The 26,149-nt window shown below is 41.0% G+C and overlaps 1 protein-coding gene across 1 annotated transcript in view; it reads left to right on the top strand.

Moving 5' to 3' along the window:
* The first annotated feature begins 747 nt into the window (after window positions 1-747).
* Window positions 748-26,149, top strand: part of ZNF804A (zinc finger protein 804A) — a 158,379-nt gene continuing 132,977 nt past the window's right edge. Inside the window, exon 1 of the mRNA XM_064452050.1 lies at window positions 748-1,075. Coding sequence (XP_064308120.1) covers window positions 965-1,075 — 111 coding nt within the window. The 5' untranslated portion in view covers window positions 748-964. The remainder of the gene's footprint in view (window positions 1,076-26,149) is intronic.

Genomic DNA, 26,149 nt, shown 5'->3' with positions numbered 1-26,149 from the left:
CTCCCCCGAGGTTGCCGGCCAGCCCCCGTGGCGGGATGAAAGGGTGCTGCACCGGCTGCAGCCCGGTGAAGGGGCGGGATGGAGCCTGCCCTAGGCGGGGGTGGGAAAAATGACCGACTTCATTCCGTTACGCCGTCACGGGCCAGCAGAGCCGGGAGCGGCGGGCGGGGGCGGCGAGCGATCCCCCTAACGGGACCGGCCCAGCGAGCGGGGGCTGCTCCGCCCTGGAAAGGTTAAGGTGCCTGCCGCGTTGGGCTTTAAATATATATATATAGACATATATGTAATAAAAAAGGGTGTGGTGGCGGGGCGCGGAAGCTGCTTGGAGGAGGGGCAGGCGGTTTGGGCTTGGGGCGGCGCAACCCCGGTCATCCCCCCCCCCCCCCCCGGAGGAGCCCCACTCGTGCGCCCGAGGCGGTGCGGCCCCCCCCCCCGGAAAAAAAAAAAGGAAAGGGGGGCCCCTCCGGGGGGGCACACCCCACCTGCGGGGCTCCGGCGCTCGCTGCGGTTGGGGTGACGGGTCTGCCCCCCCCTTTCTCCCTGCGTTACCTACCGCCGCCCCGGCAGGGGGTGTCGGCCCGTCCGCGGCGGGGGCAGCGGGGCGTGGGGGCTGTGGGTGGCGGTGAAGGCGGCGTGTGACAGATGTCCTCCTCTGACAGCTCTCGGTATCAGCCCAGTGGCTCCCTGCCATTGGCTCAGTGCAGCCGACCGGCAAGGCAGCTCGCTATAATAACACTATGCCTGCCAGAGGCGGCAGCTCAGACGGCTCCGCCGCGGCCGCGCCGCCGCTCCTCCCCCGGCAGCCGGCGCCGCGCCGAGCCTGAGGGGCTGCGCCCCCGTTCCCGCCCCGTCCCCCAGCACCGCACGCCCCGCGGGCCCCCCGGCCCGGCCCGGCCCGGCGCTCCCCGCCGAGCCGCGGCCGGCCTGAGCGCCCCGCCGCCGGCGGGGAGGCGGCCCCGGCCCCATGGAGTGCTACTACATTGTCATCAGCTCCGCGCACCTCAGCAACGGGCACTTTCGCAACATCAAGGGAGTTTTCCGAGGCCCCCTCAGCAAGAACGGGAACAAAACTCTGGTAATGGCTTCTTCTCTTGCCTTCCCCCCGCCCCCCCTCTTCCCTCCGGTTCAGAGCCGCGTCTCCGGCTAACTGGGAACGGCTGCGTGAGCCCCGCCGGCGATGCAGGCGGCCGGCGTGCCGGCCGGCTTTTTGCGCGGTCGCTGGTGCCTTTACGGCCGCGGGGATGCGGTGCCCCCAGCTCCCGCCTGCCGGGCTCCCCTCCTTGCCGGGGGGCTCTCCCTGGGGCAGCCTGCGCAGCGGCGGGGTAGGTGCTTGCGTGTCCTTTCTGAGCCGCCGATGCGGGGGCTGGCGGTGGAGAGGCTGTGGATGGAAAGCCCAGAGACCCGCCTCGGCGGGGAGCCGCAGGGCTGGGGCTGGACGGGCACCCTTCGGCGAGGAGGGCTGCGCCTGGGTCACCGGGTGGCTCCCGTCACCCCTGGTGCCAGGAGCAGCTGGAGGTGCTGCCTTATCAAGTGAAGAAAGGAGCAGAAACTTGGTCGCTTGAGGTCTGAGCTCCTGGGGTAGAGAGATCCATGTGTTCGAGAATAGCTTCAGAAATTATACAAATCTTTATTTGTCAGCTGCGAAGTTTGAAGCAAAGCTCTGGGTTTGGAAGGAACTGATGGGTTTAGGTAATTTGGCCAGATACTCTGAAAGTCTGTATGGGCTACTAAAGCTGCTTCTATATGCACGTGCCATGCTTTGATATCTTTACATCTACTGGGTTTCCTGTGGTTTTTGCTGACTTGTTTCGACTCGTTTCACTGTTACTACTGAACTTTAATGGAAGAGTAATGATGCGATAGTATTGGCAATACATGTGCTGTCCTGCCCGTTCAGTTAGAAGGGATGGAGGATAACAGCAGGCGGGGTGAGCTGCATCACGTAGCATCTCAGTCACGGCACAATAAAGTGCGGACAGATGTCTGGAGAGTAGGATGGAGCTGGAAGAGGGGCTTAGCCATGTTGTTTATCGCTCTCTCCCGTCATCATTTTACTCCGAAATCCCCTTTGGATGAGATGGAGCAGAACTTACTCACCGCATTCTTGTTCCCTCGAATACACGACCTATATTGATGGGGAATTTACTAAAGTACTTAACGTTTGCTAGAGTTGGCAAGCTTGCAATTTCTTCCTAAATAAAGAGATGAAAGCAAGTCTGAGCCAAGTCATAAAAATAGTAACTACTACGAGAGAATCTGAGGCAGATTTTTGGACTGTTTCAAATGTAAAGTTCCTGCTTTCAGGTTGTAAATCTCATTGCAATTTTATTTGCTGTGGATTCCTGCATATTTTTCTGTTAGGGATTACATTATTGGAATTTTAAACAAGTATTTGTAGTATCCATGAGATGGCAATATGTATGTAATATTTCACTGTTGCAGCTGTGAAACCAAGACCTACTGTAGAAATATTTGGTACACTTTAAATAATTGCACGATGCATCGCCTTCTTTCTACAGAACAATTTCAGTAAAGATGCATTTGGCAAGGACGAAAATACTCTGATGTAACTTTTGGACTGGGTATTATCTTGCAATTCATAATTGATTCTGCTTCAATAGCATTTTATTCTTGCTTCTTAATTTTTTTTTTTCTCTTGGCAAAAAACCAGCTCTGTATTCTCAACATTCCTGATTGATTTATTTACTGATAAAGCCATTGGTGACCAAAATGTGTTTGAGAAGACTGGTGTTAACTTAAAATTCAAATAAACATATTGTGTAGGCTTTGAAACACTCTGGAAAGAAATTTAACTCAACCCTGCTCTTCAGGGAGCTAGAACAGATGTGAGGGGAGAAAAGGCTGTATTGGTTGGGGATTTGCCACGACAAACCTTACCTTTGAAAGCTTTTGTTGTGGGCAGTGAGCGGTGTAACTGCGAAAGTTTTCGCTGGGATAAAAAGGGAGAGTTCTTGATGTTGGCTCTGTGGACAGCAAAATAAAGTCCTTCACTATGAAATAAATGGTATATGTAGACATATATAGAGACTTGTAATTATGTTCGAGTGCTATTTAAATTAAAGGAGATGAAAATACCATTGGGTTGTGATGCAGGGTGATTGGATAGTTCAGACTAATAGTTCTGAGGCGCTGAAGTACCTTTCAGCCAGCTTCTATGGGAAAATGAAATGTTACATCGTTTCAGAGCATCAGTCACTTTCACTGTAAACAGGCTTTCAAACTTCAAAAGATGAAAATCTTTATTAACACAAAGTAGAAGATGCCTTTAGAAGCTCTGGGAAGAGTGCAGCCTTTTAATATGCTCTTGGTGTCTTCCATCCTAGAATAAGACTAAGGAGAAACAGCAATTTGTAAATCTGAAAACCAGAAATACCTGGGAGCTGGTCTGACTCGAATGTAAAGCAAATCATCTGTGCTCCAAGCTTTCTAAAATCACTGCTTCCTTGTAAACTGAGGAGAACCTGAAAACAGCCTCTGTTTCTACAGCGTAGAATTGCTTCTCTGCAAAACTTAAGATATTTGTTAAGCTTTGCTTCTGTTGAAAATTTCTGCCACCATACTGTAGATACATGAAAGATACATGCTACAGTAGAATTTCATAGCAAGTAGGAAAGTGCTGGTCCTAGCCCAGTGATGAAGTTGTGGTTTCAAGACAATTTCACGTTAGCCTATTTGCAAACCTGGAGCTGGTTAGGTGTCGGGAGGAAGGTCTTTAGAGCTTTTGGCTGCTGTTCCACTCGGAAGTGACTGATATTCACCTGCAACTCATCTTTTTTTTTTTTTTCCTACTCTCCAAGAGAGGTCACTGAGAAACACTTTCCTGACTGTCCTTGCAGGTGATCCTTACATGTTCATCCTCTGCCTGCATCCCATTTCATGCAGAATTAAAGTTGTTTAAAGCTGTACAAAGTTTTGGTTCAAAGCTCCCAGAAGGTAACAGGAATAAAGAGCTACAAATCCCTGCTTGCCTAAGTAGAGAACATGAAGTGCAAAGCTTCATCTTTCCTACTTTGAGTGGTTTTTTTTTTTTAAAAAAAGTCTTTCTAGGTGGGGAGAATCGGAGAGTTACTTTTTGGTAAAAAGGTAGAACATCAGTGTTTCTGTAACCTAGTTCCCAGGCATGGCCTTTCCCGAAGTGTTATCTATCTGCAGTGCCACTGATTGTAGGGCTTGGAGGTGGGGTTATTTAGGAGGTGGAAGGAAGTGGATGAGGGATGAAAATAGGGAGTAGGAAGAGGGAGGGACGGCTGCAGTTCTGTTGCTCAAAGGAAGGTGTATGGGGAAAATCTGAGCTTGAGGAGAAGTGAAAGGCACAAGAGGGAGCAAAGCGAAAGGTGGAATTAGGCAAACTCGGAGAAGAGGCTACTGTAAAAAAACCACTTTTTAAAATTAAATAAAATAAGAAAGAAATGCTTGTGAATGAACCTTTAGTGAGATGGTGGGGGAAAATGAATGTGCGCATATCTACATATGGGTCTGGGTATCTGATGGTATAGATTTGCATGCATGTGCTCCCCCAGGGCCACGGGGTAACTGTGCAGTGTGGGTAGGGCCCGCTTACCCAATTGTAATCTGCTGCTCCTTATCAGGAAAATAAATCTGAATTACGAATTGATGGGAAAGGGGCTCAGCACATCTGGAAGAATAGCATCCAAACTCTTCACATTCCTTCAGAAAATGCAGCAGTTTGGTTAAGAGAAATTGGTGGTATCTGGGCCTTTGGATGAGGCTTTATCCTCTCCCACTGCAGCTTCTACTGTCTGAAATAGTCTTCAAATACGGACAATGTCATGATGATAGTTTATCTACTACTGGAGTGCTCCGTGGCAGCTCTTTGTAAGGGGTGTGTGGCTGGTTTTTTTGGTGGAGTACTGTCTGAGTGAACTGACTGCTGTCTGGTCTTCTTGTGGCAAATGTTTTCTGAAGAAGAAACTCAAAATTTACTATGTGGGTCAGTAATAGGCAATGAGGTTGCAAATTTCTGATGCTCTTTCTGTATTTTTATGTAATATTGCTTATGCCTTGGTGTTTTAATGAATATAGGCCTGATTGCTTGGCCATTTAGTGGCAGGGTTCATACTTTGTGACTCTGAAGTTTTTCCCAAGGCTGTTCTTTTTAGCAGTAGCGGTCTATAGAAATTAATTTGCTACAAACTCTTCCTTTTTTCCTTTTGTCCATGGCCTCCTGAAGTTTTCATGCACTTACTGAGTTCTTTTTTTTTTTTTTTTTTTTTATGCCTTAAGGTATTGATGTCAAATTATGCTAGTAGTCTTTCTTTGTAATTCATCTTCCTTGCTGTGGCTGATGTCTTGTAGCTTATAATCTCAAAAAGTATTGGAACTTGTAAGAAAGAATAGCTCTCTGGAGGAAGAAATCAGTTGTTTGGAGTCACAACCACAGGTGATTTGCTAAATCCTTACAATGTCTTTCAGAATATAAATCGAACCATTTTAAGGCATTATCCTAGTTATATGTATGATTTCTGGTTGGTCAGCAGGAGAACTGACTCTTTGCTTGGTCTTCCAAGTAGCTGGTACATGGGTAGTGACTGAATATCTGCTATTTTACCCTTAGGTACTCCACTAGTGTAAATGTCTCCGTATCAGTTTCATCAAGACTTACAGTGTTGGAGAACTGGCCGTGTAGGGCTCGTTCACTTCTTTTAGTGTGACAAATGAATTTTCTCTGTTGGTGATCAGAATAAGTAAGGCCCTATTACTTGCCCAGGGAGGTCAGTGAAAAGTTTAGGCCTTTAGATGGTATAAATTGCTACTTTAATTCTAATTTTAAGTGTCCTGTTGATACTGATAGAAAGTAGGTAAGATCAAAAGTTTCCTGGTAAGTAATTGGTTAAAGGCCTGTCGTTTCCAGTGTACTGAACACATATCATTATTGTTATGCACAATAATAGATTTCTGTGTATGCATATATGTATATAGGTTTATTCTTTGGTTATAAATACGTACACAGGGGACTTCAGCGATAGAACTGAAATAGTGGTCCCCAGCTCCAAGGGAGGAAGGCACACATTATCTCAAACTGAAATCAAACTCTGGACTCAATGTGGTAAGCCTTGTGGGGAGGAAGATCACATGAACTTCAGGTGGCTACCATGCAGTACAGCTTTATGCCTCTCAGTCAGCTTGGACATGGGTGCAGGGAATGCACCTTTAAAATACAGTGTAGGTACAGGCCTGTCTATAAAGCTCTTGAATGTCTATTTAGACCATCCGATTGTTTGTACCATCAGCTGTCTTGCTTCTTAGGTTTATTGAACAAAACTGCCTTGAATTTTTGTTTTTATACCTCTGTGTGTGTGTATATATTAAAAACATACTTAGAACTTTTTAAAGAAGTCCTATGGCTTAGTTCTGCTCTGTGGAGTTCAGATATTGATATGCTAGTGTCTTCTGAAAATGCCATCTGTTGTTCAGGCTGTCTTTTGTCTTTAGTTCTTTTATGTTTTGTAGAATATTTCTGTATTTTCATACCAGCTAGAGTAAATATGTTGTGGTGGACATGAAAATCTATTTTATGAGAATTTCTATTACAAATGTCCATACCCTGCTACAGTAAGAAAGCAATAAACTACCTGTAAAACAGCTTTTCTGATGGAGAATACTGAAGCTGTTGTACTTCTGCGTCATCAGGTGGAAACATCTGCTGATTTCAAACTATCTTAATACATATGTAGAATAAACAATACTTAACCATACGTTTATTTTAAATACTGGTAAAAACAGGTCTTGCAGTCCTGTTTGCCATATATTGTATATTACCAGTAGCTGAAGGTAATTTTTAAATTATATCTTATGCATGCGGGATTTAATAAAGCTGTTGCAAAGTATTGTTTTTTGTCTTCAGTGTTGCAGAGTTTGTAGGGTTGAGTTGTTAGGCTGGAGTTATATTTGTTAAGGGAGAAAAATCATCTGTTACTTTCATCAGTGGTTTGTCCCCTGTGGATCTGCTAATGTCTTTGGCATTTCAGTGTGCTGATGACCTGAGTTTGGAACTTGAAAATGTTCACATTTTTCCTATGAGAGAAGCTGAACAGCCCTAACTCATTAAAATATTAAAATGACAAAACAAATTCTACCTAATTTAATTTGAATAGTTAATCAATGTCACTTAAATCATGATTGAAAACCAACCGCTCGGAAGACAACAATAATATGGTAAAATGGAAGCAACAATAAAATTGTATCTGTATTCTACTTCCAGAGTTCATTTGTGTGAACGCAAGTGACACTTTTTTTTTATAATTAACCTATTGGTAGTAGTACTGATCCAAAGCATCATCAAGAGGGTCACGTTCAGTGAGTTGAGCGAACAGGAGGCTATCATAACTTAAGTGTATTTCCAGAGCAACTGTGAGAGGTCGCAAGTCTCGTGCAGTGAGACACGGCGCTTTCATGTCCATCAGACACTGTATGAGTGCATTGTCTGGTCCAAAAAATATTAGGAGCTGGAGTCCAACATGCAGCAGATTTGAACTGGGACAGCTTCTAATTCAGAGCTACTACCGAGGCAGACTTCGGTCCTGTAAAAGCTTATTAAATGCATGGTAAGCCTCAAACACATCGGTATTCTGTTGAATGAAAGTAGGCTATTACTACACTTGTTTAGTTTTTTCAGATCAAGGCCTCGAAGAGTAAGTCTGAGGAGAGCCTTTGCCTTGAATATTTTCTGATGCAAATATCCACAGTAATCTCTTAGCTCAGAGATACATAACATTAATTTTAATACATTGCTCAAATATGCTAACTGGCAAACAGCGAGTTGGCTTCCGTATTTTAAAAACCACACATTTTTTTTATTCATTAGACGTAGTGAACCTTCTCAAGGTACAGGCTGCAATTCTACAAGTCTCGCCTTTCCTGTAGGCTGTGGGAACATACGGGTATTCTGACCTTCCTATCAGTAGGGATTCGCCATTGAAAAAACTGGTTAACTGTGAGGAGCACATCTAGAGGACACTGAGTAGTAGCCTTTTAATTTAGCACATTGGGTTTTTGAGTAGGACTTGACTAAGTAGCTGCAAGATCTTGGACGCACCGAACTGGTGACAATTACAATATTTACTTTTATGAATGGCACTTAGGCGTGCCAAAAGGAACAATTAATCTCTGCAAAAGTCAAAGCTATTGAATAGATGTGTCTTGAGATATAGGGAGGGACTAAGATAATCCCACAAAATCAATCCAGGGCATTTTCTATTATTTAATATCTTAGTACAGTTAATAATGATGGTGACATTATTTATAGCATAGATTCTTTAACACTGCTTGGTGGTGGTGGCAAGTGAGTTGATTTTTTTCTGATTCAAATGTAAACGCAGGAGAGGGAGTGAGCCTTCCTAATTTAGCTGTGTCTGGCCAATCCTTTATAAACAAATCCTAGTCAGACTCCTATTTTTCCACACATTTTCGGAGCAAGAACAAACCCTTTTCCTCCAGCATTCTTGAGAGACTGTTACATGATGAGCTGTGGCTTAGTGTTGTTTAAAAAACTCCAAAGTAAACAAAACAACATTTACTCACAAGGAGGCACAATATTTGTCATGTTTAATCTTGTTTTTTCAACAGGGATAAGAAAACTGCTTGAAGGCGTCAGGAAACTGGAATTTTAAACTCATAGTGTAATTAATTTATTTTGTTAAAATATGTTTACAATTCCCTTCCTCTGAGGACTAGCCATGGCAGGGGTACAGATTGGGCAGAGAGTTTCATTTTTCCCTTGGCAGAGGATGTTTGTACTGAACCATCTGAGTTGCGTGTGAACATGAATTTCTGTGGAACCCTATTTTTTTAATGAGTTCAGATAGTAAACTTCCAAATATGTTCAATATGGAATTTTAAATGGTGGTAGTTACACAGATAGTGTTGCAAGAAAGGAAATGCAAATTCTTTCCCCCCAGCTCTAAGGGCAAGTCCTCAAATAAGGCCTGGAGAGTAATCTCCAAATCTCCCACCTCGCATTGCTTTCCTCATTGCCTACAACAAAGAACAGGTGTTTGACTTAAAATTCTTGAAATGTCTTGGAAAATGTTTAGATTTGGTTTGAGGAACTGAGACAGGTTTGTGTTTTTTTTTTTAATTGTTTATTTTTTTAAAGTCCCTCATAAATATTTTTGTTTCGTAGAAATGACTTAGGACTTGTCAGGTTTTTTGTCTGACTGTGCTGATTTGCCTTTCTTTAAAATGATTTTTTTGTGTGAAAAATGATGTTTTTGAGAGAAACGCTCCTTTCCCCAAACAGCGAGTGATCAGGCTACCTCCTCTGGGACCCAGCTCAGCTCAAATATTCACATAGCTAGATTTCTCACAGGTAGCATATAGCTGTATTACTTACATTGGCCAAGTGTTGGTCAGGTTGTTTCCTTTAAAACTTCATAGTGCAAAATGTCTGGTACAATTTGCCTCTTCACCTTATAGAAGTAAGTTTCTGGAGTAGGAAAACTGCTTCCTTTCCAGGTTGCTGATAACATACTTCCGTGTGTAGGTGTCCATAAAGTTTGTGGATTTTTTTTTTTCAGTTAATACACCTACAACTTGATTTACATGGCAGAATGTAAGTGTTCTTTTAGGGTATCTGTTTAAATAGCTGTGGTTTTTAAGTATTTAATTTCTGCTGAAAGTGTTTTTAGCAGGAGACCACAATACTCATTACAAAATAGCATATCAGCTACTACTTAATAAAATGGATTTTGATAAAATGTCTGGAGTTAAAACTTGGGGACACTCTTGGTCTGTTTAGGATTGTGTTGCATATGGGGGTCTAGCAGAGCAGTCCATGCTGCAACCTGAGCCTAAATCTGTAAAGCAAAATGTTTGATTTTTTTTTTTTTTTAATTTTTTTTTAAACTAGTCATTACTGAAACATATAAATATTTAGGGAAGTTTGCTTAAAGGTGTTTCATCGTATAAGATGTTTGGTCTTGCCCTGTTGGAAACAGTTGGCTTTATCGTGACAGAGAATAGTGTGGACAAAGACGTTCATGGTCAGCCTTACCGGTCTCTAAACCTGCCCTGTCCCAGGCTCGGCACTTAGGTCTTAGGCTGTTCCCAATTTGCAGGTTTACTTTCTGCCCTTTTCAGTGATGCTGTTTTTCTGTGGTAAGAAAAAAGGCGTGTAGTCTTCCAATATCATGTCCCGTTCACTTCTCCTTAACTTCTCGGTTAATTGCTGGCGGTGCTGGGAAGGAGCAGAGTGGTGGCAATAAGGAGTGCCTGGGAGGTGTGGACAGGGAGGATGGCAAAGTGACCTGAGCAGCACATGGGTACCAGCTGCAGGGCAGCGCTCTGACCTTCTGCTCCCGGTGGGCAAGGAGTGAGCATGTCATTGACTGTTACGGCCTTTGGAAAAGGCAGGGGTTTTAAAAGTGTATTTGTGGCTATAGTAATAAGCTTCTCTGGACCAACAGACTTGAATTAACCAGCAAAGGTAACTTTTACATTGAGGCTTTTGTTTATTTATTGTGTCAGCATTTTTCATATGTGTTTGGATAACTTGTTTTTATACCCCTAAATGTTAATACCGAGGAAAATGAAGCTCATAGGAGATGTCAAGAATGACTTACCTATTCCATTGACACAAAACATCATCCCCATTTTTAATAGCACATGAAGATGTTTATCTAGGTGTTAAACACTCATTTGGTTTGGTTTCTGAATTTAAAAAGTGACAAAGTAGAGAACTAATATAAATAACGTTATACCAGAGATCTCGGGCTTCTTATGTACTTGCAGCATAGCACACTAGGCTATAGTTCCCAGTATTTTCTTTTAAAGTATTATATTTTTACAAAATACTCTTTATTGTCAAAAAAAGTGATACAAAGTTTAGGTTTGCTTAAAAGTGAGACTCTGGAAACTTCTTTATGTAATTACATAAAGAACATTGTGGTTTTTTACATGAGCAGTAAAGTATAGCTAGTTAATGCTTTAGAATACTGAGTTTAGCAGTGGGATATACTGGTGAATAGACTGGGGTTTTGCAGGTTCTTTGCACTGATATTTCTAATAGTAATGTTGATTTTTCTGGTAGTTTTAAGGAAAATATTCTTTCACAAGGGAGAAAAATCAAGATAATACCTGGTTGTCCGTAGTGCAAATGAGCCACTAAGTCATCTGACACCTGTTCATTTGGCAGATAAGCAAATGTGTGTAAACTAGCAGGTAGAATTAAGAATTAGATTAAATCAGTTTTAAAAGAGCACTTCCAAAGGTTTATGGAATTGTTATACTAATGGCCTGTTGAGCAGAGAGAAGAACTTGCTACCAACAGGAAGTCAGAAGTTCTTGAGAGTTTCTTTATGAAACACCTTTGAGTGCTCATGGGTATGGAAGTGTCAAGGCAATGTAATTAGAAAAAAGTCTAGTGAAGCCTGGTAGCTGTAGCATTATGCTGGGCAGCTGCAGGTGGTGATGGAGTGTGCCCAGAGTGGACCTGCTTTATAAATAACTGAGAAATAAAGAAGAAAAGTAGAGTTTTCCAGTGCATAGCTAGGTGTGCAAAGGAAACAAAAATACCCAAGCTATTTCATGCAGAGAAAAGAAAGAGTTACCAAATGATAGCAAGCAATTACAGTGAGTAATGAGAAGATGGAACTGGAAAAAGATCATGACAAATGTTTGCCTATTGCTGTCAGCATATTTGTGGTGACAGTGGCAGTATCTGGGTTCGTTCAGGTTCTTGCATTGAGAAACTGGATAGACTTGGAGAATTTTTGTGCAGTTAGACTCCTCTTGGAGGTGCATGATGCACAGCAGCAAGCTCGAGTTAAGAGATGGGAAATTCTGATCAGGTACAAGGAAAAAGAAAAATTTTGAGGGTGGTCCAACACTGGAAGAGGTTGCCAGAGAGACTGTGGGAACTCCATCTTTGGAGATGCTCAACAGTTGACCAAGCAGCCTTAATCTACTTGGATGTGCTTTAGGCGAGGCGTAGGATTAAATGTCCCTTCCATTCTGAATCAGTGTTATGATTCCATGTTTGATCTGTAGGAGAGCGGCTTTTAATTTAATCTTTTGTAATGAGGCTCCTTGGGTGTAGGGGAATAGACAGGGATCGGCGACCGGAAGATCACGGGATGTGACGGAAAGATAGACTCCTCCCCATAGGAGTGGCAGGAACAGGAAGCGCAAGAGCTATATAAGCGTGTGACGCAGCTAAATAGACGGACATTTTGTATCCATCATATTGATGTCTGTGCATCACTGTCCCCAGGGTGGGTAGAGCCCTGTGTCCCGGAGATATGCGGCCCAAGATAAGTTCTCCCATAGAAGCGTACAGCAACAATTGGGGAGTGAGGCACATCACTGTCACATCCTGCTCGCAGCCTTTCAGGGCCATTGGGTGTTCATGGCTCACCTTGTCCCAGATGATGGATAGTTGGCAGGAGTGGTGTCTCCACTGACTTTTTCTGGAGATCTCATCTGTCAGACATCCGAAATAAAGTGCTTGTTTCAGCTCTGAGTAACAAATAAATCAAATGCAACCATTGAATCTACTTCTGATTTCTTTTTAGGGATTCCCGGGCTGAGTCATGCAATTCATAGACAGTGACCCAATTTGTAATTAAGAAAGATGATGGACTTGGAACTTGTCCAAAACTAATTCATATTTAGCTCTCACCCCCACAAATCATATGTGTTATCAGCAGTATCTTATTGATTACACTTTTTCATATTAAAAATTGCTGGAGTATATAATCTTAATTTTGGAAAGACTTTTAAAAGGTACTCGGGAGCACTACCGATAGAGGAATTGATTTGTTGTCAGTAGAACAGCATTATGCAGAGGCAATAAAAACTCAAGGTTAGCATTTTCTAAAGGCATTGTATGCTGCACTCCTGGGTTACCAGAAAAATAAGGAGCAGCCATAAAGCTTATCTTCTTTAGCCCACAGAACTCTTGCACAGTGGGATGGACAGTGTATGCTTCCACAGTTTGAGTATTTCCAGGAAATTGGTCAGGTATTTTGCATCTTTTCATACAGTGGGTATGGTTTGCTTGTGTTGATTTTGTTTGGGCTTTATATATTTATATACTTAGTTTATATAATATATTTTAATATAATATTTAATATAATATATTATACAAAATATTGTTATCTATTATATTTTAATATATATTTTGTATATTCAGATCTATTGTCTGAACATAGTGTTGTGGCATCATAGTAATTTCTTATAGTTCATGATTTACGTAGAGGAAATGTGACTTTGAGGGAAGGCAGTGGTAAAGCTCCTTATGAGTGGCTGAATCACTCTTTTCTGTAAGAGGGGGCTTTTTTATACAAACAGGCAGTTTTGAATTATTTGAATGGGAATGAGCAGAAGACCAACTTGGAGAAGTCCCCATAGAGCAAATGTCTATGTGAACCCTGTGTATGTTCTCCCCTGTCCCGATCACACCAGAAATTTCGAGCTTGCTTTGAAGTGCTCTGGGTGCTGCAGGACAGGTAGTGGCTAATGCCGGCCATGCAGTAGTCAAGAGATGAATGTTGGATTTATTTTCAGATTGGTTAGTGGAGTAACCAGAGCCATCTATAATCACCTTCTTAAAAAAAAAAAATCTGTCAGAAGTTTGATGCATAGCAAATGTGAAGGCTACAATATGGAATAAATTATCAAATGGCTCAAGTTCAGTGTCTCTTAGACTACGGGGTGGGGGTGGGGGTAGAGGAGATTACACTTGTATTTTACACCTGCCAAATTGAATTACAGCAACAAATCTGTATAATTACAATTCAGAGACCATGATTTATTCTCAGAGTTAGGTAATTAGAAGCAGGACTACACATGAAAGTTCAAATTAGATTCTTAGAAAGAGTCCCTTGCATGAATATGACCATACAGAAATCAGTGTTCTCATCTCTTCTATTTTAAGAATTTTGAATCATAATGTAAAGTGACTCATCCATTATTTCCTCATGTCTTCATCAGTAAGACGTGCAAGAAATTGTTCCTTTGATTGTTTCCCTGCAAATGTGAAATCCTTACAGTTTATTCTCTTTTCAACAGGCATTCATAAATCCAATTAACATTAACGAGTCTCCCATGTGTGCATCAAGAGAGAAAAAATGGACTTTTTGTCTCTTAAAGTATGTGTTTAACTGCAGAAAGAATGAAGAATAAACTATTGGTGAATTACAGGTTACAAAGTCAGTAGCTTCTATCTCATTTTTGCAGTAGCTAATACATTCCCCTGGCTCTCTCTCCCTTGTCAAGGGTCCTTGTATGAGCTATAAATGCAGGATAAGCAGTGCTAATGGTGAAGTGGAAAGTGTTTTTATTACCTCCAGTTCTAAGATTAATTACTAATAGGCTACATTTTCAACCCAATGGCAGGATTACAACAGTGGTACTGTGACTGTACTTCTGCTGTCTCATGATATAACTCTATGGGAACAGGGTGAAAGAAAGTAAAAAAATATTAATATCTCAGTGACCTATAAAGAAGAAATACTTACTCGGTGACTTTGTCTATTACTTGGTAATATTTCTTGTTTACTTGTGGTGGACTCTTAGAGTAGCTACGGCTTTCCCAATGACATGGGAGAAGTCTTGATCGAGCTCAACACTGTTAGCAAGTGAATGGTATTTTAGTAAATTAAATACTGACCTCAAGAATAGCATCTGCTCCTGTTGCTGGCAAAACAGTCTCAACACAGGTCATTTTGCTTAATTTAATTCACTGGTAATTAACACCAACTTTTGATTACTGATTCGGGTATTGGGATTGGGAAGGAAGACTTAAATTGATGAAATACTTCCTGAAATTTGGAAGTTGTGAAGCTTGAATGGGGGCAGGTGACTCACAGCAGTGTTGGGACCGACCACGATGTGTGCGGGGTCCACCACAAGTGCCTCCACAGGTCCCCCCACAATCTCCTGCCACCCAAACGTGCTGTGTGCCCCCAGTACACCTCTTCAGTCACAGCTGACATACAAAAAGGCTCCAAGGAGCTCATTGCAGTATAAATACACTGAAACCATATGGTCTATTAGAATCATAATATCACTTCAGAGGTTTAGAAATAGGATGTTTATTAGCTGTAATCGCTTCGAAATTTTCATTTAAATGAATAGCCGTAAATACTCAATATAGTTATATTTCCATACGAACCTGTTGTGCAGTTTGGTTCAGAAAAGAAGGCATCATCATTCACATGAGAAAAAGAATGGTAAAAGGCTCTTTGGTTGACCCTTGTGCTAGCAGCCGTCTAGTAGGATCATGACTAGGCTCTCATGGAGGTATAGGTTATGACTGCGCTCCATGTAAAATGATCTAATGTGTACATCTATATAGGATGCTCTGTGCCTTAAAATAACTGTTGTTGCACTTCTCTGTCATGAAGCATATCCTGATACTATTATTATTTTGAACCGTGTTTCATCTGCATTATTATTTGAAGTATATTTTGTACTGACTAATTACTGTCCCTCCTCGATGGTTACATCCTTCAGATATTTGTAAGCTGTAGGAATCCTCATTACTTGCATCTTTTCCAAGCTTGGCACGCTTAGCGATTTTCCTCTTTCTTCATATATCAATTCCTCTAGTCTTGATTATGCTGTGGCTTTTTTTTTTAGCTTGCTCCAGCTTTTCAGTAAGAATCTATCAAAATGGTTCCCAGTAGTCCATACAAAAGGTGAAATTAGAAGAATTCCATGGATGTTGCTAGCAGTTCCTTGGTGTTACAGATATTTGGGGTAGATTGTGCAGTCTGTATTTATAGTGACATGTGCTTATTCTATACATAGTTTATACACTAACATCATTGGGACTGCTCACTTCATCCTGTTCTTGTTGCTTCCCCAATTCCCTCCTCAGATACCTTGCCACAAATGCAGCGTTTGGCTATGGGTAGAGTTTTTAGTTTTCAGGGTCTGTAGTTGTATTATTGCTTCTCTGTTGCCTTCGATGTATTAGATATAATTTTCAGCCTCTTCAGAAGGTGCTTCGATAAATCCATGATGGTAACACTTGTAAGATAGACTTGTTTGTAAGAGTAATGCGATCCTTACCAGGACCTGACAGATTTATTTCCTTCTCCACTACTAATTGCTCAAACTTGTATATGTGTGCATATGTATTTGTTCTTTCCCCTGTGAAAGAACAAAAATAAATATCAAGTATTTCTACACAGACATAAGTTTTATTTCTGACCTCTTCAGATTTTAATCTTTGCCTTTATATTTCCCCCCCTGTAGGGTTCCCCCACCCTCCCACCCCCACCTGTGGAAAATCTCCCTAGCTTGGTTAGCACTAACTCATTTTGCTGTTGTCCTGCTCTGTGCAAAGCTCATCTCAGTGGGTACATCCATTCTCTGTCATGGCTCTTTGACCTTCCAGTCCGCTATAACTGAGTCTCTTTATCTGCTTTTTCTGGTTTGTGGGATGATCTGAATCCATGGAGGGGTTTGGGTTTTTTTGGTTGGTGCTTTTTTTGTTTTGTTTTGTTTTACTTTTTTTTTAAGGAAAAAAGCTATCCAATTTGCTCCTTTCCCTGCAAATATTTGGAAATACCTATGCTGTGTTGAACTTAGATCTCACTGTTGATTCTTATACAGCTGTACAATTTAATTTTCTCAGTTTTACCATTGTGACTAGATTGGCATTCTCATCACTCACCATCTACCACGACTTCAGGTTCTTCCATCATTTTTTTATAGACTGAATTTTTAAAACGGTAGACATAAATTGAATGAAGTTGAGCTTCACAGCAGACAAGTGCTAGTCACCAATACCCTTAAGTTAATTTTTACTTGTAACGAAACATGAGAGCTGTCAAGATGTGTGTTTATTTAATCTGAAGAAGCATGCTGCCTTTGCAACATCCATTTCCTAGTGATGCCGTAGACTGCCAGGCTGCAGAAATACTGAGACTGTCAACTTTTTCATAACAGGATTAGCTCGTACATCTGTCTAATTGCTCTCTTTCACCTTTCATCGTGGCAGAGAAGTACAGAAGAACAACTTGCTGAGATTTCATGTGATTTTGCTTTGGGGCAACTGTGCTGTTTTCTTTTGTCCCCTCCTTCTCTGTGCTGGGGAGCAGGGTGCCTGGAACATGGCGCTAACCTGCCAGCTGGGGTGCAATGGCTACCTTTCTTTCACTCTGGTTAGAGTACCAAGCTTGGCAATGAAAGGAAGGAAAGAAAACATCATAAAACTTTTAAATACAATGCTGACGAGTTAATATGCCTGCTTAAACGTTTGAAAAAATGAAATAAAATCTTGGGATGCCAGGATTGTCTGGTGAGCAATCATTTTCACGACAGAGCTCTGGATTTGAGAAATATTTGAAGAAAATAAACAGATTCAGTGATTATTTTCCTTGACATTGCTCAACACGTTTGTTTTTTTTAAACCATATGGTGAACTTCACTATTTTATGTTTCTTGCTGCCTTTTCCCATTGTCCTGTTCTGTTTCATTTATATCCATAATTTGGAGGAGTACAGATGCCTATGACTACATTACTTGTAATTGAAAATATGATCTGCTAAAGGCAGTTCCCTCTTATAGTCTCTGTCCTTTTTAATGTCTGTCTGTCCTGTGCTCCTGCTTTTCTTTTTCTCACATGCTCTTTTTTGCATATTTTTCCTCTCTGCCTGTGCCTCCCTAATGCTGCTTTCTTCCTTTTTTGTAGTTTTTTTCAAGCTTTGTTCCATGTCATATTCCAAAACTCTGCAAGTTATTTCTCAAAACCAAATGCTGTTTTAGAACTAGATTAACTGCCTTTGGTCAATCAGAAAATGAGGATTCAAGCTCTGAGCTTTTGTTCTGACTTTTTTTTTTGTTTTGTTAGAAGTAAAGAAATATTTTTTTATTACATTGTAAGAATAAGGTCTTTAATACAGTCTTAATTGCTTTGCTTGTTAATTCGTTAGGTCTGGTACAGATTTAATGATATCGTTGCAGCTGGCATTTAGCTGATTGGAAAGACACGACAATTTTTGTGTTTAGATATTGCAAATGAGAGGATGGCAAAACCAGTTTATGCTGCCCTATTTCGCTGCTAGTAATACTCCACATTTGTTCTTTTGAGCAGTTCCAAGTGAGAAAAATCCTCATAAAGCATGACTAGATGGAACGCAGAAGTTTGTATTTCTAAATGAGTGCATGGTTATTACTATTATTTCTTTTGCTAAAAACCAAGTGGGGCACCAGGATGAGTCTGTGTATGCTCACACATAAGTATACATACATAAAATGTATTTTAAGGGCCATCATTCCTTTTGTAATATGAACAGCGTAGTGAGGGCTGTATTTAATTATACTTGAGTAAACAGGGTGCAAACACATGAAAATGAAGTGATGTCTTGTAAAATTTTCTTGCAATGATGTTTTTGGATTTTTTTTCTTGGACAAGGAGAGAACGGTAAAACTGAAATCTGTTATTTTAAATTGTCCGTCATGATGTGAATTCTCCTTCAGGTCTGTAAGATAAAGACCTGAGCTGCTGTCCATGACAAAAAGATATAAAAAAATAATGAAAAAGTGATTTTGAAGAAATGGGTGGTGGGAGAAGAAGCGAAGGAAGATTCAGCTGGTAACAAAGTGCATGGATTGCTTCAATAGCATTGATAGAAATGCTGAGGCAGGTTCAACTGCTGGTAGCTGGAAGAGGGCAGTGTTCATACTGGCAGAAAGATGGACTTTCAGGGGAAGTCTGACTCTCTGGCCACTTCTTGAGCAGATCTCAAGAACCTGTGGCAGCGTGTAGCTTTGTTCAGGTATGTAATGAGCTACATTGGGAATTGATCCTTCTGTTGTAGTTGTGAGCTACATGAAGTCGAAAGTCAAGAAGATATTAAAAAAACCATATACTGAAAATTTCATATTGCTTAAACTTTGTGTTTTCTTATAGGCATAGAGGAATGTTAAAAACAGGATTGTGAAACTTTTGATGACTCCTAACTGTCAAACCTCACTGAAGCTTTCTTGAACAGTTCTGCTTTCTCCAGCTCATCTCCCACAAGAACAGTCTCTCTAGATGACAGGAATAATCAAATACTCTAATGAAAATATGTATGGTAATTCAGTGCTACCTAAGCATGCACACACATGCACTTGCTGGTCTGTGTATGCGCATGGAAGAAGGTCAGCTGTAAGGAGTTAGGCACCCCTTCACACTTGTTCATCACGCTGATGTTTGGAGTGTGTTGAAAAGCTAAATGGCTGGAAAGCAGCTATCTCGTTCAAAAAAGCCACTTAACGAGTTATTCAGTGAGGAAGTAACATCTTTAAAAATATTTAGTGCCACTTGAAGCCTGAAAAGGCAACGTTCTGAAATATTTAAAGACCAGCATCTTTCAGGGGAAAGCTGAGCAGTTCTTATTTTTTAATGTTACAATGGCTCAAATGATAGGAAAAACATCTCTTGATTATTTTATACTTAGATCCACTTACTACCTGGAAATACAGCATGTACTGAAACATATTAATTGTTCAAAGGTGTCAGATATCAGAAGATAACTGGCTTCATTACACTGTATTAAGCATGTTGGAATGATAGTTTAATATGTTCAAATAGCTAGTCGGGCAGGGATTATGAGCCTTTCTAGCATTTTAACATAGCATTCCTGTCTCTCTTCATGTGAACAAGAAGTGGGGTTTTCAGAAAGATTCCTGCTCATTTAGTGTATGTTTTGCTTGTTTAAGCTATATTAAATGTTAGTTTTCAGTGTTATATTTAATTTCCTAATGTATGCAATAGAGTTTCTGTTTCCTTTAATGTTGCCTGCATTTCAGAGGTAAATGAAGTGGTATGAGTGGTAAATTCATACATGTACTCAGTCCTCTTTAACTGTCAAGCTTTTGTTGTTAGTCTTAGAAATATTTGTTTATCATCAGACTTGCTAAGTCTTATGTGTTGGGACCAAGACTTGTACCAGTGGTTCGAATCTCATTCTTCCTGAAGCAAAGTGTCTGTCTCACTCATTTTCAGTGTTTGTAGCAACGTATTACAACTTGTCAGTAAGTGACAGCTTTTAAAATAGGGTCATGTCTTGCTTTTCCACTAATAAAATACACTGTAAATGAGATATCTTGTATGTTCTGCTTTAACTGGGCAGTGGTGACTGAATCATATGTTTATTCTGATGTTAGTGTTTAACATATACATGCCTTTGGATACTTTATGTATGTCTGACCTATTGAATAGTATGAAGATTCCTCAAATTTCTATCCATCTCCACATGGGTACCCTGATCCATGCTAATGAGTGGGAATCAGAAGAGAGTTACTTATGTCTCATATAGCAATAGTTGGACAATGTTTAAGTCAATCATGGGGATGTAGGAATGATCGCATTACCTTGGCTTGAAATGTTACCCTGTGTTATCTGATCATGCTTTTAGCCTGAGAAACGATGAATAAATCGATTCAGCTTAGCTTTCTTTCCTCCTAAGCTAAGCTAATTTGAATTGCCTTATATTGCTTACGGTTAAGGGCAGGAATGAGGACAGCTGACATACACAGCCTTGTGAGAAGTTGGGATTGCCCGTTTAAGCCATAGGAGCTGCACTGAGGTGGCTTAAATTCTGTAAAATTATTTTTGCCAGTGTCCGCATTATAAATAATTTTAGAGAGTCATTTTGAAGTGAATTGCCTTTCTCCCTTTACCACACATTGGTGCAGCTTGCACGGCAGTGCAAGGACAGGTGAACGAGATATATTTTTGTAAACTCTGAGTCTCATTTTCTCCAAAAGCAATGTTAAGCCATCAGTAAGGGTCCAAATCAATGACTGGCCTTCAGATAGCTTTTAAACATACGCGTTGAGTCTACAGAATCAGAATAAATCTAGTTCGAAGTCAAGTTCCTCATCTGCTTGTGGTAAACGTTTGTTTACACTTACCGCATCAATCTAGAGATCCATCCCCTCGTGCAATTTCTTTTTAACACAGACATGGCCATATGTCTACATATGATGTAGGCTGAGCTATTTCCAGAATCATAATTTTATTCTATAATGTGAAAGTGTGATTAGATATTGTAATAATTATAATGTTTCCTTTGCAGTGTAACAGGTGATAAAGCAAGACCAGAATAAAATATTTCAAATTTTTGTATTATGTGCTTTGTGCAAACATTCCCTCTTGCACAGATGCATACAAAATTTGTTCCCCATGTGGTTGGTAATGTCCATTTTACCAAGTAAGGAGGTACAAGGGATGCAGGTCTGTAGCGTAAGAGCATCAAAACCCCACTGTGTGCAATGGATGGACCTGAGGGCTTTTCCTTCCTGCTAGCTCTGAACTGCTCCAGTGGACTGAAAGGCCATTAGCAGGTGGAGTATGTTAGGAGAGTCCTGGAGTACATCTTCCAGTTCCACTTGTGTGCTCCAGGACTTCTCCATGGTGTGCATCAAAACACAGTAAATGAGAGCATTTGGGATGTCCAGAGGTGCACGCTTTGGGAACTAAGGTACTAATGCAGACACATCTGCTCATGTAGGTGTAGTTCTGCCAAACAACGTTTACTACAGGCAGGCTTGTTTTTTTCAGGTGAGATATGAAAGTATGGGAGAGGTTGATGCTATGGTTATGAAAGCCCATAATGTCTTTATTGAGTTAATTTATATTTGCTGTTGGGTTTTCTTTTTTCCAGCTGAATATTCATGTGTCCTTTGAAGTTAATTGGTTTGCTTATCATTAAAATCAGTGGAGATATATAAGTAAACACCCAAGAACTAAGCTTGCAAGAAAAGTTCAAGCTTTTCCTGAGTGTTCGAGGGCAGAACCAGTGCCATGCCCATCCATCTGCGTTCCCCTTAGATTGTGTCTTTTTGGCTTCATTAGAAGTAATATTATCAGTAGGAGGAACTCTGCCTTCACTATCTCCCCAGGCTATATCTGTCTTTTTTTCTCAGTGATTGCATCTTTAAGTAGTTTATCCTTTCTATTTCACTTTATTGAACTAAGTTCACAAAACAAAACTTGTGATTCTCACACTGCATAAATTTAATTTCTAATCTCTTTCAATTTTGGATTGTATGAACCAGACCAGAAAAACAAGGCATGATATTTGGAAAAGATATTTAAAGATGGTAAAAACCTTACATACTTTTTCATCTGACACTAGGCAGAATTTGTTGAAGTTCAGTAATCAAGTCAAATCAGGTGCTGTGCTTCACATACAGAAGAGTAGCTTGGCACCAGTGCAGCAGAGCTGCCCTCTTGCATTTCTTTAGCAGTTGGTCCAACAGCACGGCATCAAAATAACTTGGTGCTTCTGTTCAGCCTTTTCTAGTCACCTTTCTTAAATCGACATCTGAAAGAGCATGGGGAAAAACTGGTTTAGCTTAAATATTGTGCTGTGCTGGGTCCAGTCCTGTTTAATATATTCATCAGTGACCTGGATGATGGGATAGAGTGTAACCTCAGCAAGTTTGCTGATGATACCAAGCTGGGAGGAGTGGCTGATACACCAGAAGACCGTGCTGCCATCCAGCGAGACCTGGACAGGCTGGAGAGCTGGGCTGAGGGGAACCTCATGAAATTCAACAAGAGCAAGTGCAAGGTCCTGCACCTGGGGAGGAACAACCCCATGCACCAGTACAGGCTGGGAGCTGAACTACTGGAAAGCAGCTCTGTTGAGAAGGACCTGGGAGTGCTGGTGGACAACAAGCTGTGACCCTGAGCCAGCACTGTGCCCTTGTGCCCAAGAAGGCCAACGGTATCCTGGGCTGCATTAAAAGGAGTGCGGCCAGCAGATCGAGAGAGGTTATCCTCCCTCTCTACTGTGCCCTAGTGAGACCACATTTGGAGTGCTGTGTCCAGTTTTGGGCACCCCAGTTTAGGAAGGATGTGGAAGTGCTTGAGCAGGTCCAGCAGAGAGCTATCAAGATGATCAGGGGACTGGAGCATCTCCCTTATGAGGAAAGGCTGAGAGGCTTGGGTTTGTTCAGCCTGGAGAAGACTGAGGGGGGATTTCATCAATACCTATAAATATCTGAAGGGTGGGTGTCAGGATGATGGGACTAGGCTCTTTTGAATAGTGCCCAATGACAGGACAAGGGGCAATGGGCACAAGCTGGAACACAGGAAGTTCCACCTCAATATGACAAAAAACTTCTTTCCTGTGAGGGTGCCAGAGCAGTGGCACAGGCTGCCCAGGGGAGGCTGTGGAGTCTCCTTCCCTGGAGACATTCAAAACCTGCCTGTATGCGTTCCTGTGCCCCCTGTTCTAGGTTTCCCTGCTCAAGCAGGAGGTTGACAAGATGATCTCCAGAGGTCCCTTCCAACCCCTGTGATTCTGTGTTTGAAAGAAACAAAATTAATTGGAGACAGTTTTGCTCTGTCTCTCTGGGACAGGGACTCTGGTAGACAGCTTGGGATACCTGAAAGGTTTGTTTGCTCTTGCTCTGTCTTGTGCCAGCTATACAGCACTCGTCTGCAGTGGGACATGGCCAAGACTTCTCTTGTCTGCAGAGCTCCTTATGTGGCTGAAGGAGTCAGTGTTACCTCTCTGATGTACGCTCTTGTTTCTGAGAGTCTCCTTCTCGCTTTGGTAACCTGTACAGCAAAGGTTTCTCATGGAAGTTGGTGGCAAAATGCCTGTTGAGTTTAATATTGGAGCTCCTTTATCAGTGGTGACTGTGTTTGAGTTTTGTGTTTTTTTGGTTTTTTTTTTTTGTGTTTTTTTTTTTTACCTGGTTATGTAAAATATGTGCAAATGTTTGCAGTAGATGATCAAATGTGTATGATACGAACTTTTGGGACATCCTTGCTCGCTATTGCAGCAGCAAAATGCTGACAAGTGTGTAAAAGGCTACAATAATTGTTAGAAAGGAAAACAGTAAGTGGCCAAGCATTTTTTTGTATTTTGCACAGAGTTTAAATGATACCATTTTCGTATAGAATGAGATACAGGCAGGTCAATTCTATTTTCGCTCGTATATATTTTAAATTACGAGGTAGCTAGGTTGGTAGTGATGCATTTTCCTTTTGCTACTGATGTGTAACCTGAGCTGACATCTCCCCTTAACAACTGGACATAATAGCCCTAAATGGGGTGACTGCTACCCGCCTGCGCTGGGTCCTTCTGTTCAGCTGGCATTTTGCCCACTGAGAAATTGCTCAATAAAAATTGAGTAAAATACATGGGCATATAGTGATCTTTTTAAAATCCCTACCAACCACCTTCTTTATTTTACCTCCAGCATTTACTGTTGTTCATTGGCTCAATATCATCATCTGTGTAGTTAAAGTAAGGGGAAAAAACTAACAGACTTGTCTCTGTTTTAGCATGAGCAAGCTGATTTTCAAATAGATAGGTAAGATAAAAGAATAATATGCCAATTTTTATCTGAATTTGAAGATTAATTGTGGCATAGCTAGAAGCAGTCATTTATGATCTAGTAATGTAGATAGAGGGGGGAAATGCTGAGTTTTGAGAATGTCACATGAGCTGTAATTGCAGGTCTTGCTCATTCTTTAAAAAACCCAAACAATTCTTAATTCCTTTTGGCTTCAGTAATTATTGTGTGGGGTATAAATTAATGTTGCCAGTGCAAAGCCATGGGTAATACTGTATATTTCAGGATATTTTGGTAAAAGCATGACCACTCATCACATTTTCTCCCACTTCGTATAGGTGTTCTGAAAACCTGGGGTTTGGGTTTTTTCCCTTTTCTGTTTCTGGTTTATAGATTTTGATGGAAAAAGACTCATGACTGGACTCTCTTTTGCCAGGTACGTCCGAGCAAGATTAGTTGGCTCTTACTCAAAGAGAGCATAAGGACAAGAGCAGTTCAGCACAGCTGGGTACAGGAGCAGGAAGCCAAAGCCTGGAAATAGCCATTAGCCATGTCCTGGCAGGCATGAGTGTGAATCAGATGACTCCCAGGCAGGATGGGAGGGTACTGCAGCATCTTTGTTGCATGACATTGGAGAAACCTTGAGCCGATCTGATTTTCTTTGCCAGAAAGTGGTTTAATAAAAGTATTTTTTGTACTTTTGTATCGCAGTTTCTTGTGATTCAGCTAGAAAAGTCTTGTAATTGAAACGAAGTAACTTTAGTCTGTATCCTGAATACATCTGTTTGATATTCAGGTTGAAAAAAAAGGGAGGGGGGAGTGGTAGAGGAGATAATTAGAGGAAAACTAATTAAGTTTGTTGCCTTGTATTTTTTTATGATCTTACTTTGCAAAAAATAGATAATAAATAATCTTCCCTGTTGCCCTCTTCTCTCCTGCTCTCCTCTATTTAATTTCAAAGGTGCAAGTATTTTATGAAAGGAGAGGATTTTTTTCCCCTTTTTTTTGTTTTTATTAAGACTTTGAGATAATTCTGAATGTTCATCTTTTCTATGAATTGACTGGACTCTAATCTTGAATACAAGTTTCCTTAGGGCATACAGATATATTAAAGACAGAATATGTTTAAGAAGCAGACCTCAACTTAATTTTCTTCGTGTCTCTTCTTACAAATTTCCGGTATCTTTTCAAATACCAGGAATTTATTTGAGAGAATGGGAATTCCCAGTACCTAATCAGCAGATCTGGGAACATAACTCTGCAGCATGATGCCTGGGGTTTGGGCAGCAATTGCATGGCAAAGGAGAGATTCCTGGTGCCCTTTGAGGTGCTGCTAAATACTTGTCTTTTTGGTCTCATGGAAGAGGAACAGAGTAGAGAAGCAGAGAATTAAGTATGAAAACCAAATGGGAAGGAGAAATTTGCCACTTTCCATAATGTTTTAAAAGCTGAAAAATAAAATCATTAATATTGTGCTTTGCATCTGAGTTTCAGTCTTTGTTAGAATTGAAAAGGAAAATGTTCTTGTTTCCTGTGACTTTGGTCCCAAACTCTGATACATCTCCAGCCCAGGTGCTCACATCTGTAGTCTCTGTGTTTTTTAGGAGTAGGAGAATAACAGAGCAGTGCAATTAAAAAAAAAAAAAATAAAATATGCACAGCTCACCTCCCCCAAACGCCGGAACCAAAGATGATGATCCATGACATGGTAGATGATGTTCACACAGGAATGAAGTGAGAAGCATGAGAGCTCATCAGCTCCTTTCTTCTCATCTGGTCAGGCTGGAGAAGTGGAGAATATTCCTTTTTCCCTTTGAGTGCAGGGAGGTGTGTCTGGGTGTGTGCCCCGCTC

The sequence above is a fragment of the Phalacrocorax carbo genome, chromosome 5, assembly GCF_963921805.1.
Source record: "Phalacrocorax carbo chromosome 5, bPhaCar2.1, whole genome shotgun sequence".
Taxonomy (NCBI): domain Eukaryota; kingdom Metazoa; phylum Chordata; class Aves; order Suliformes; family Phalacrocoracidae; genus Phalacrocorax; species Phalacrocorax carbo.
Note: the sequence above shows the minus strand (reverse complement) of the source record. Positions and strands in the feature narration are given on the sequence as shown.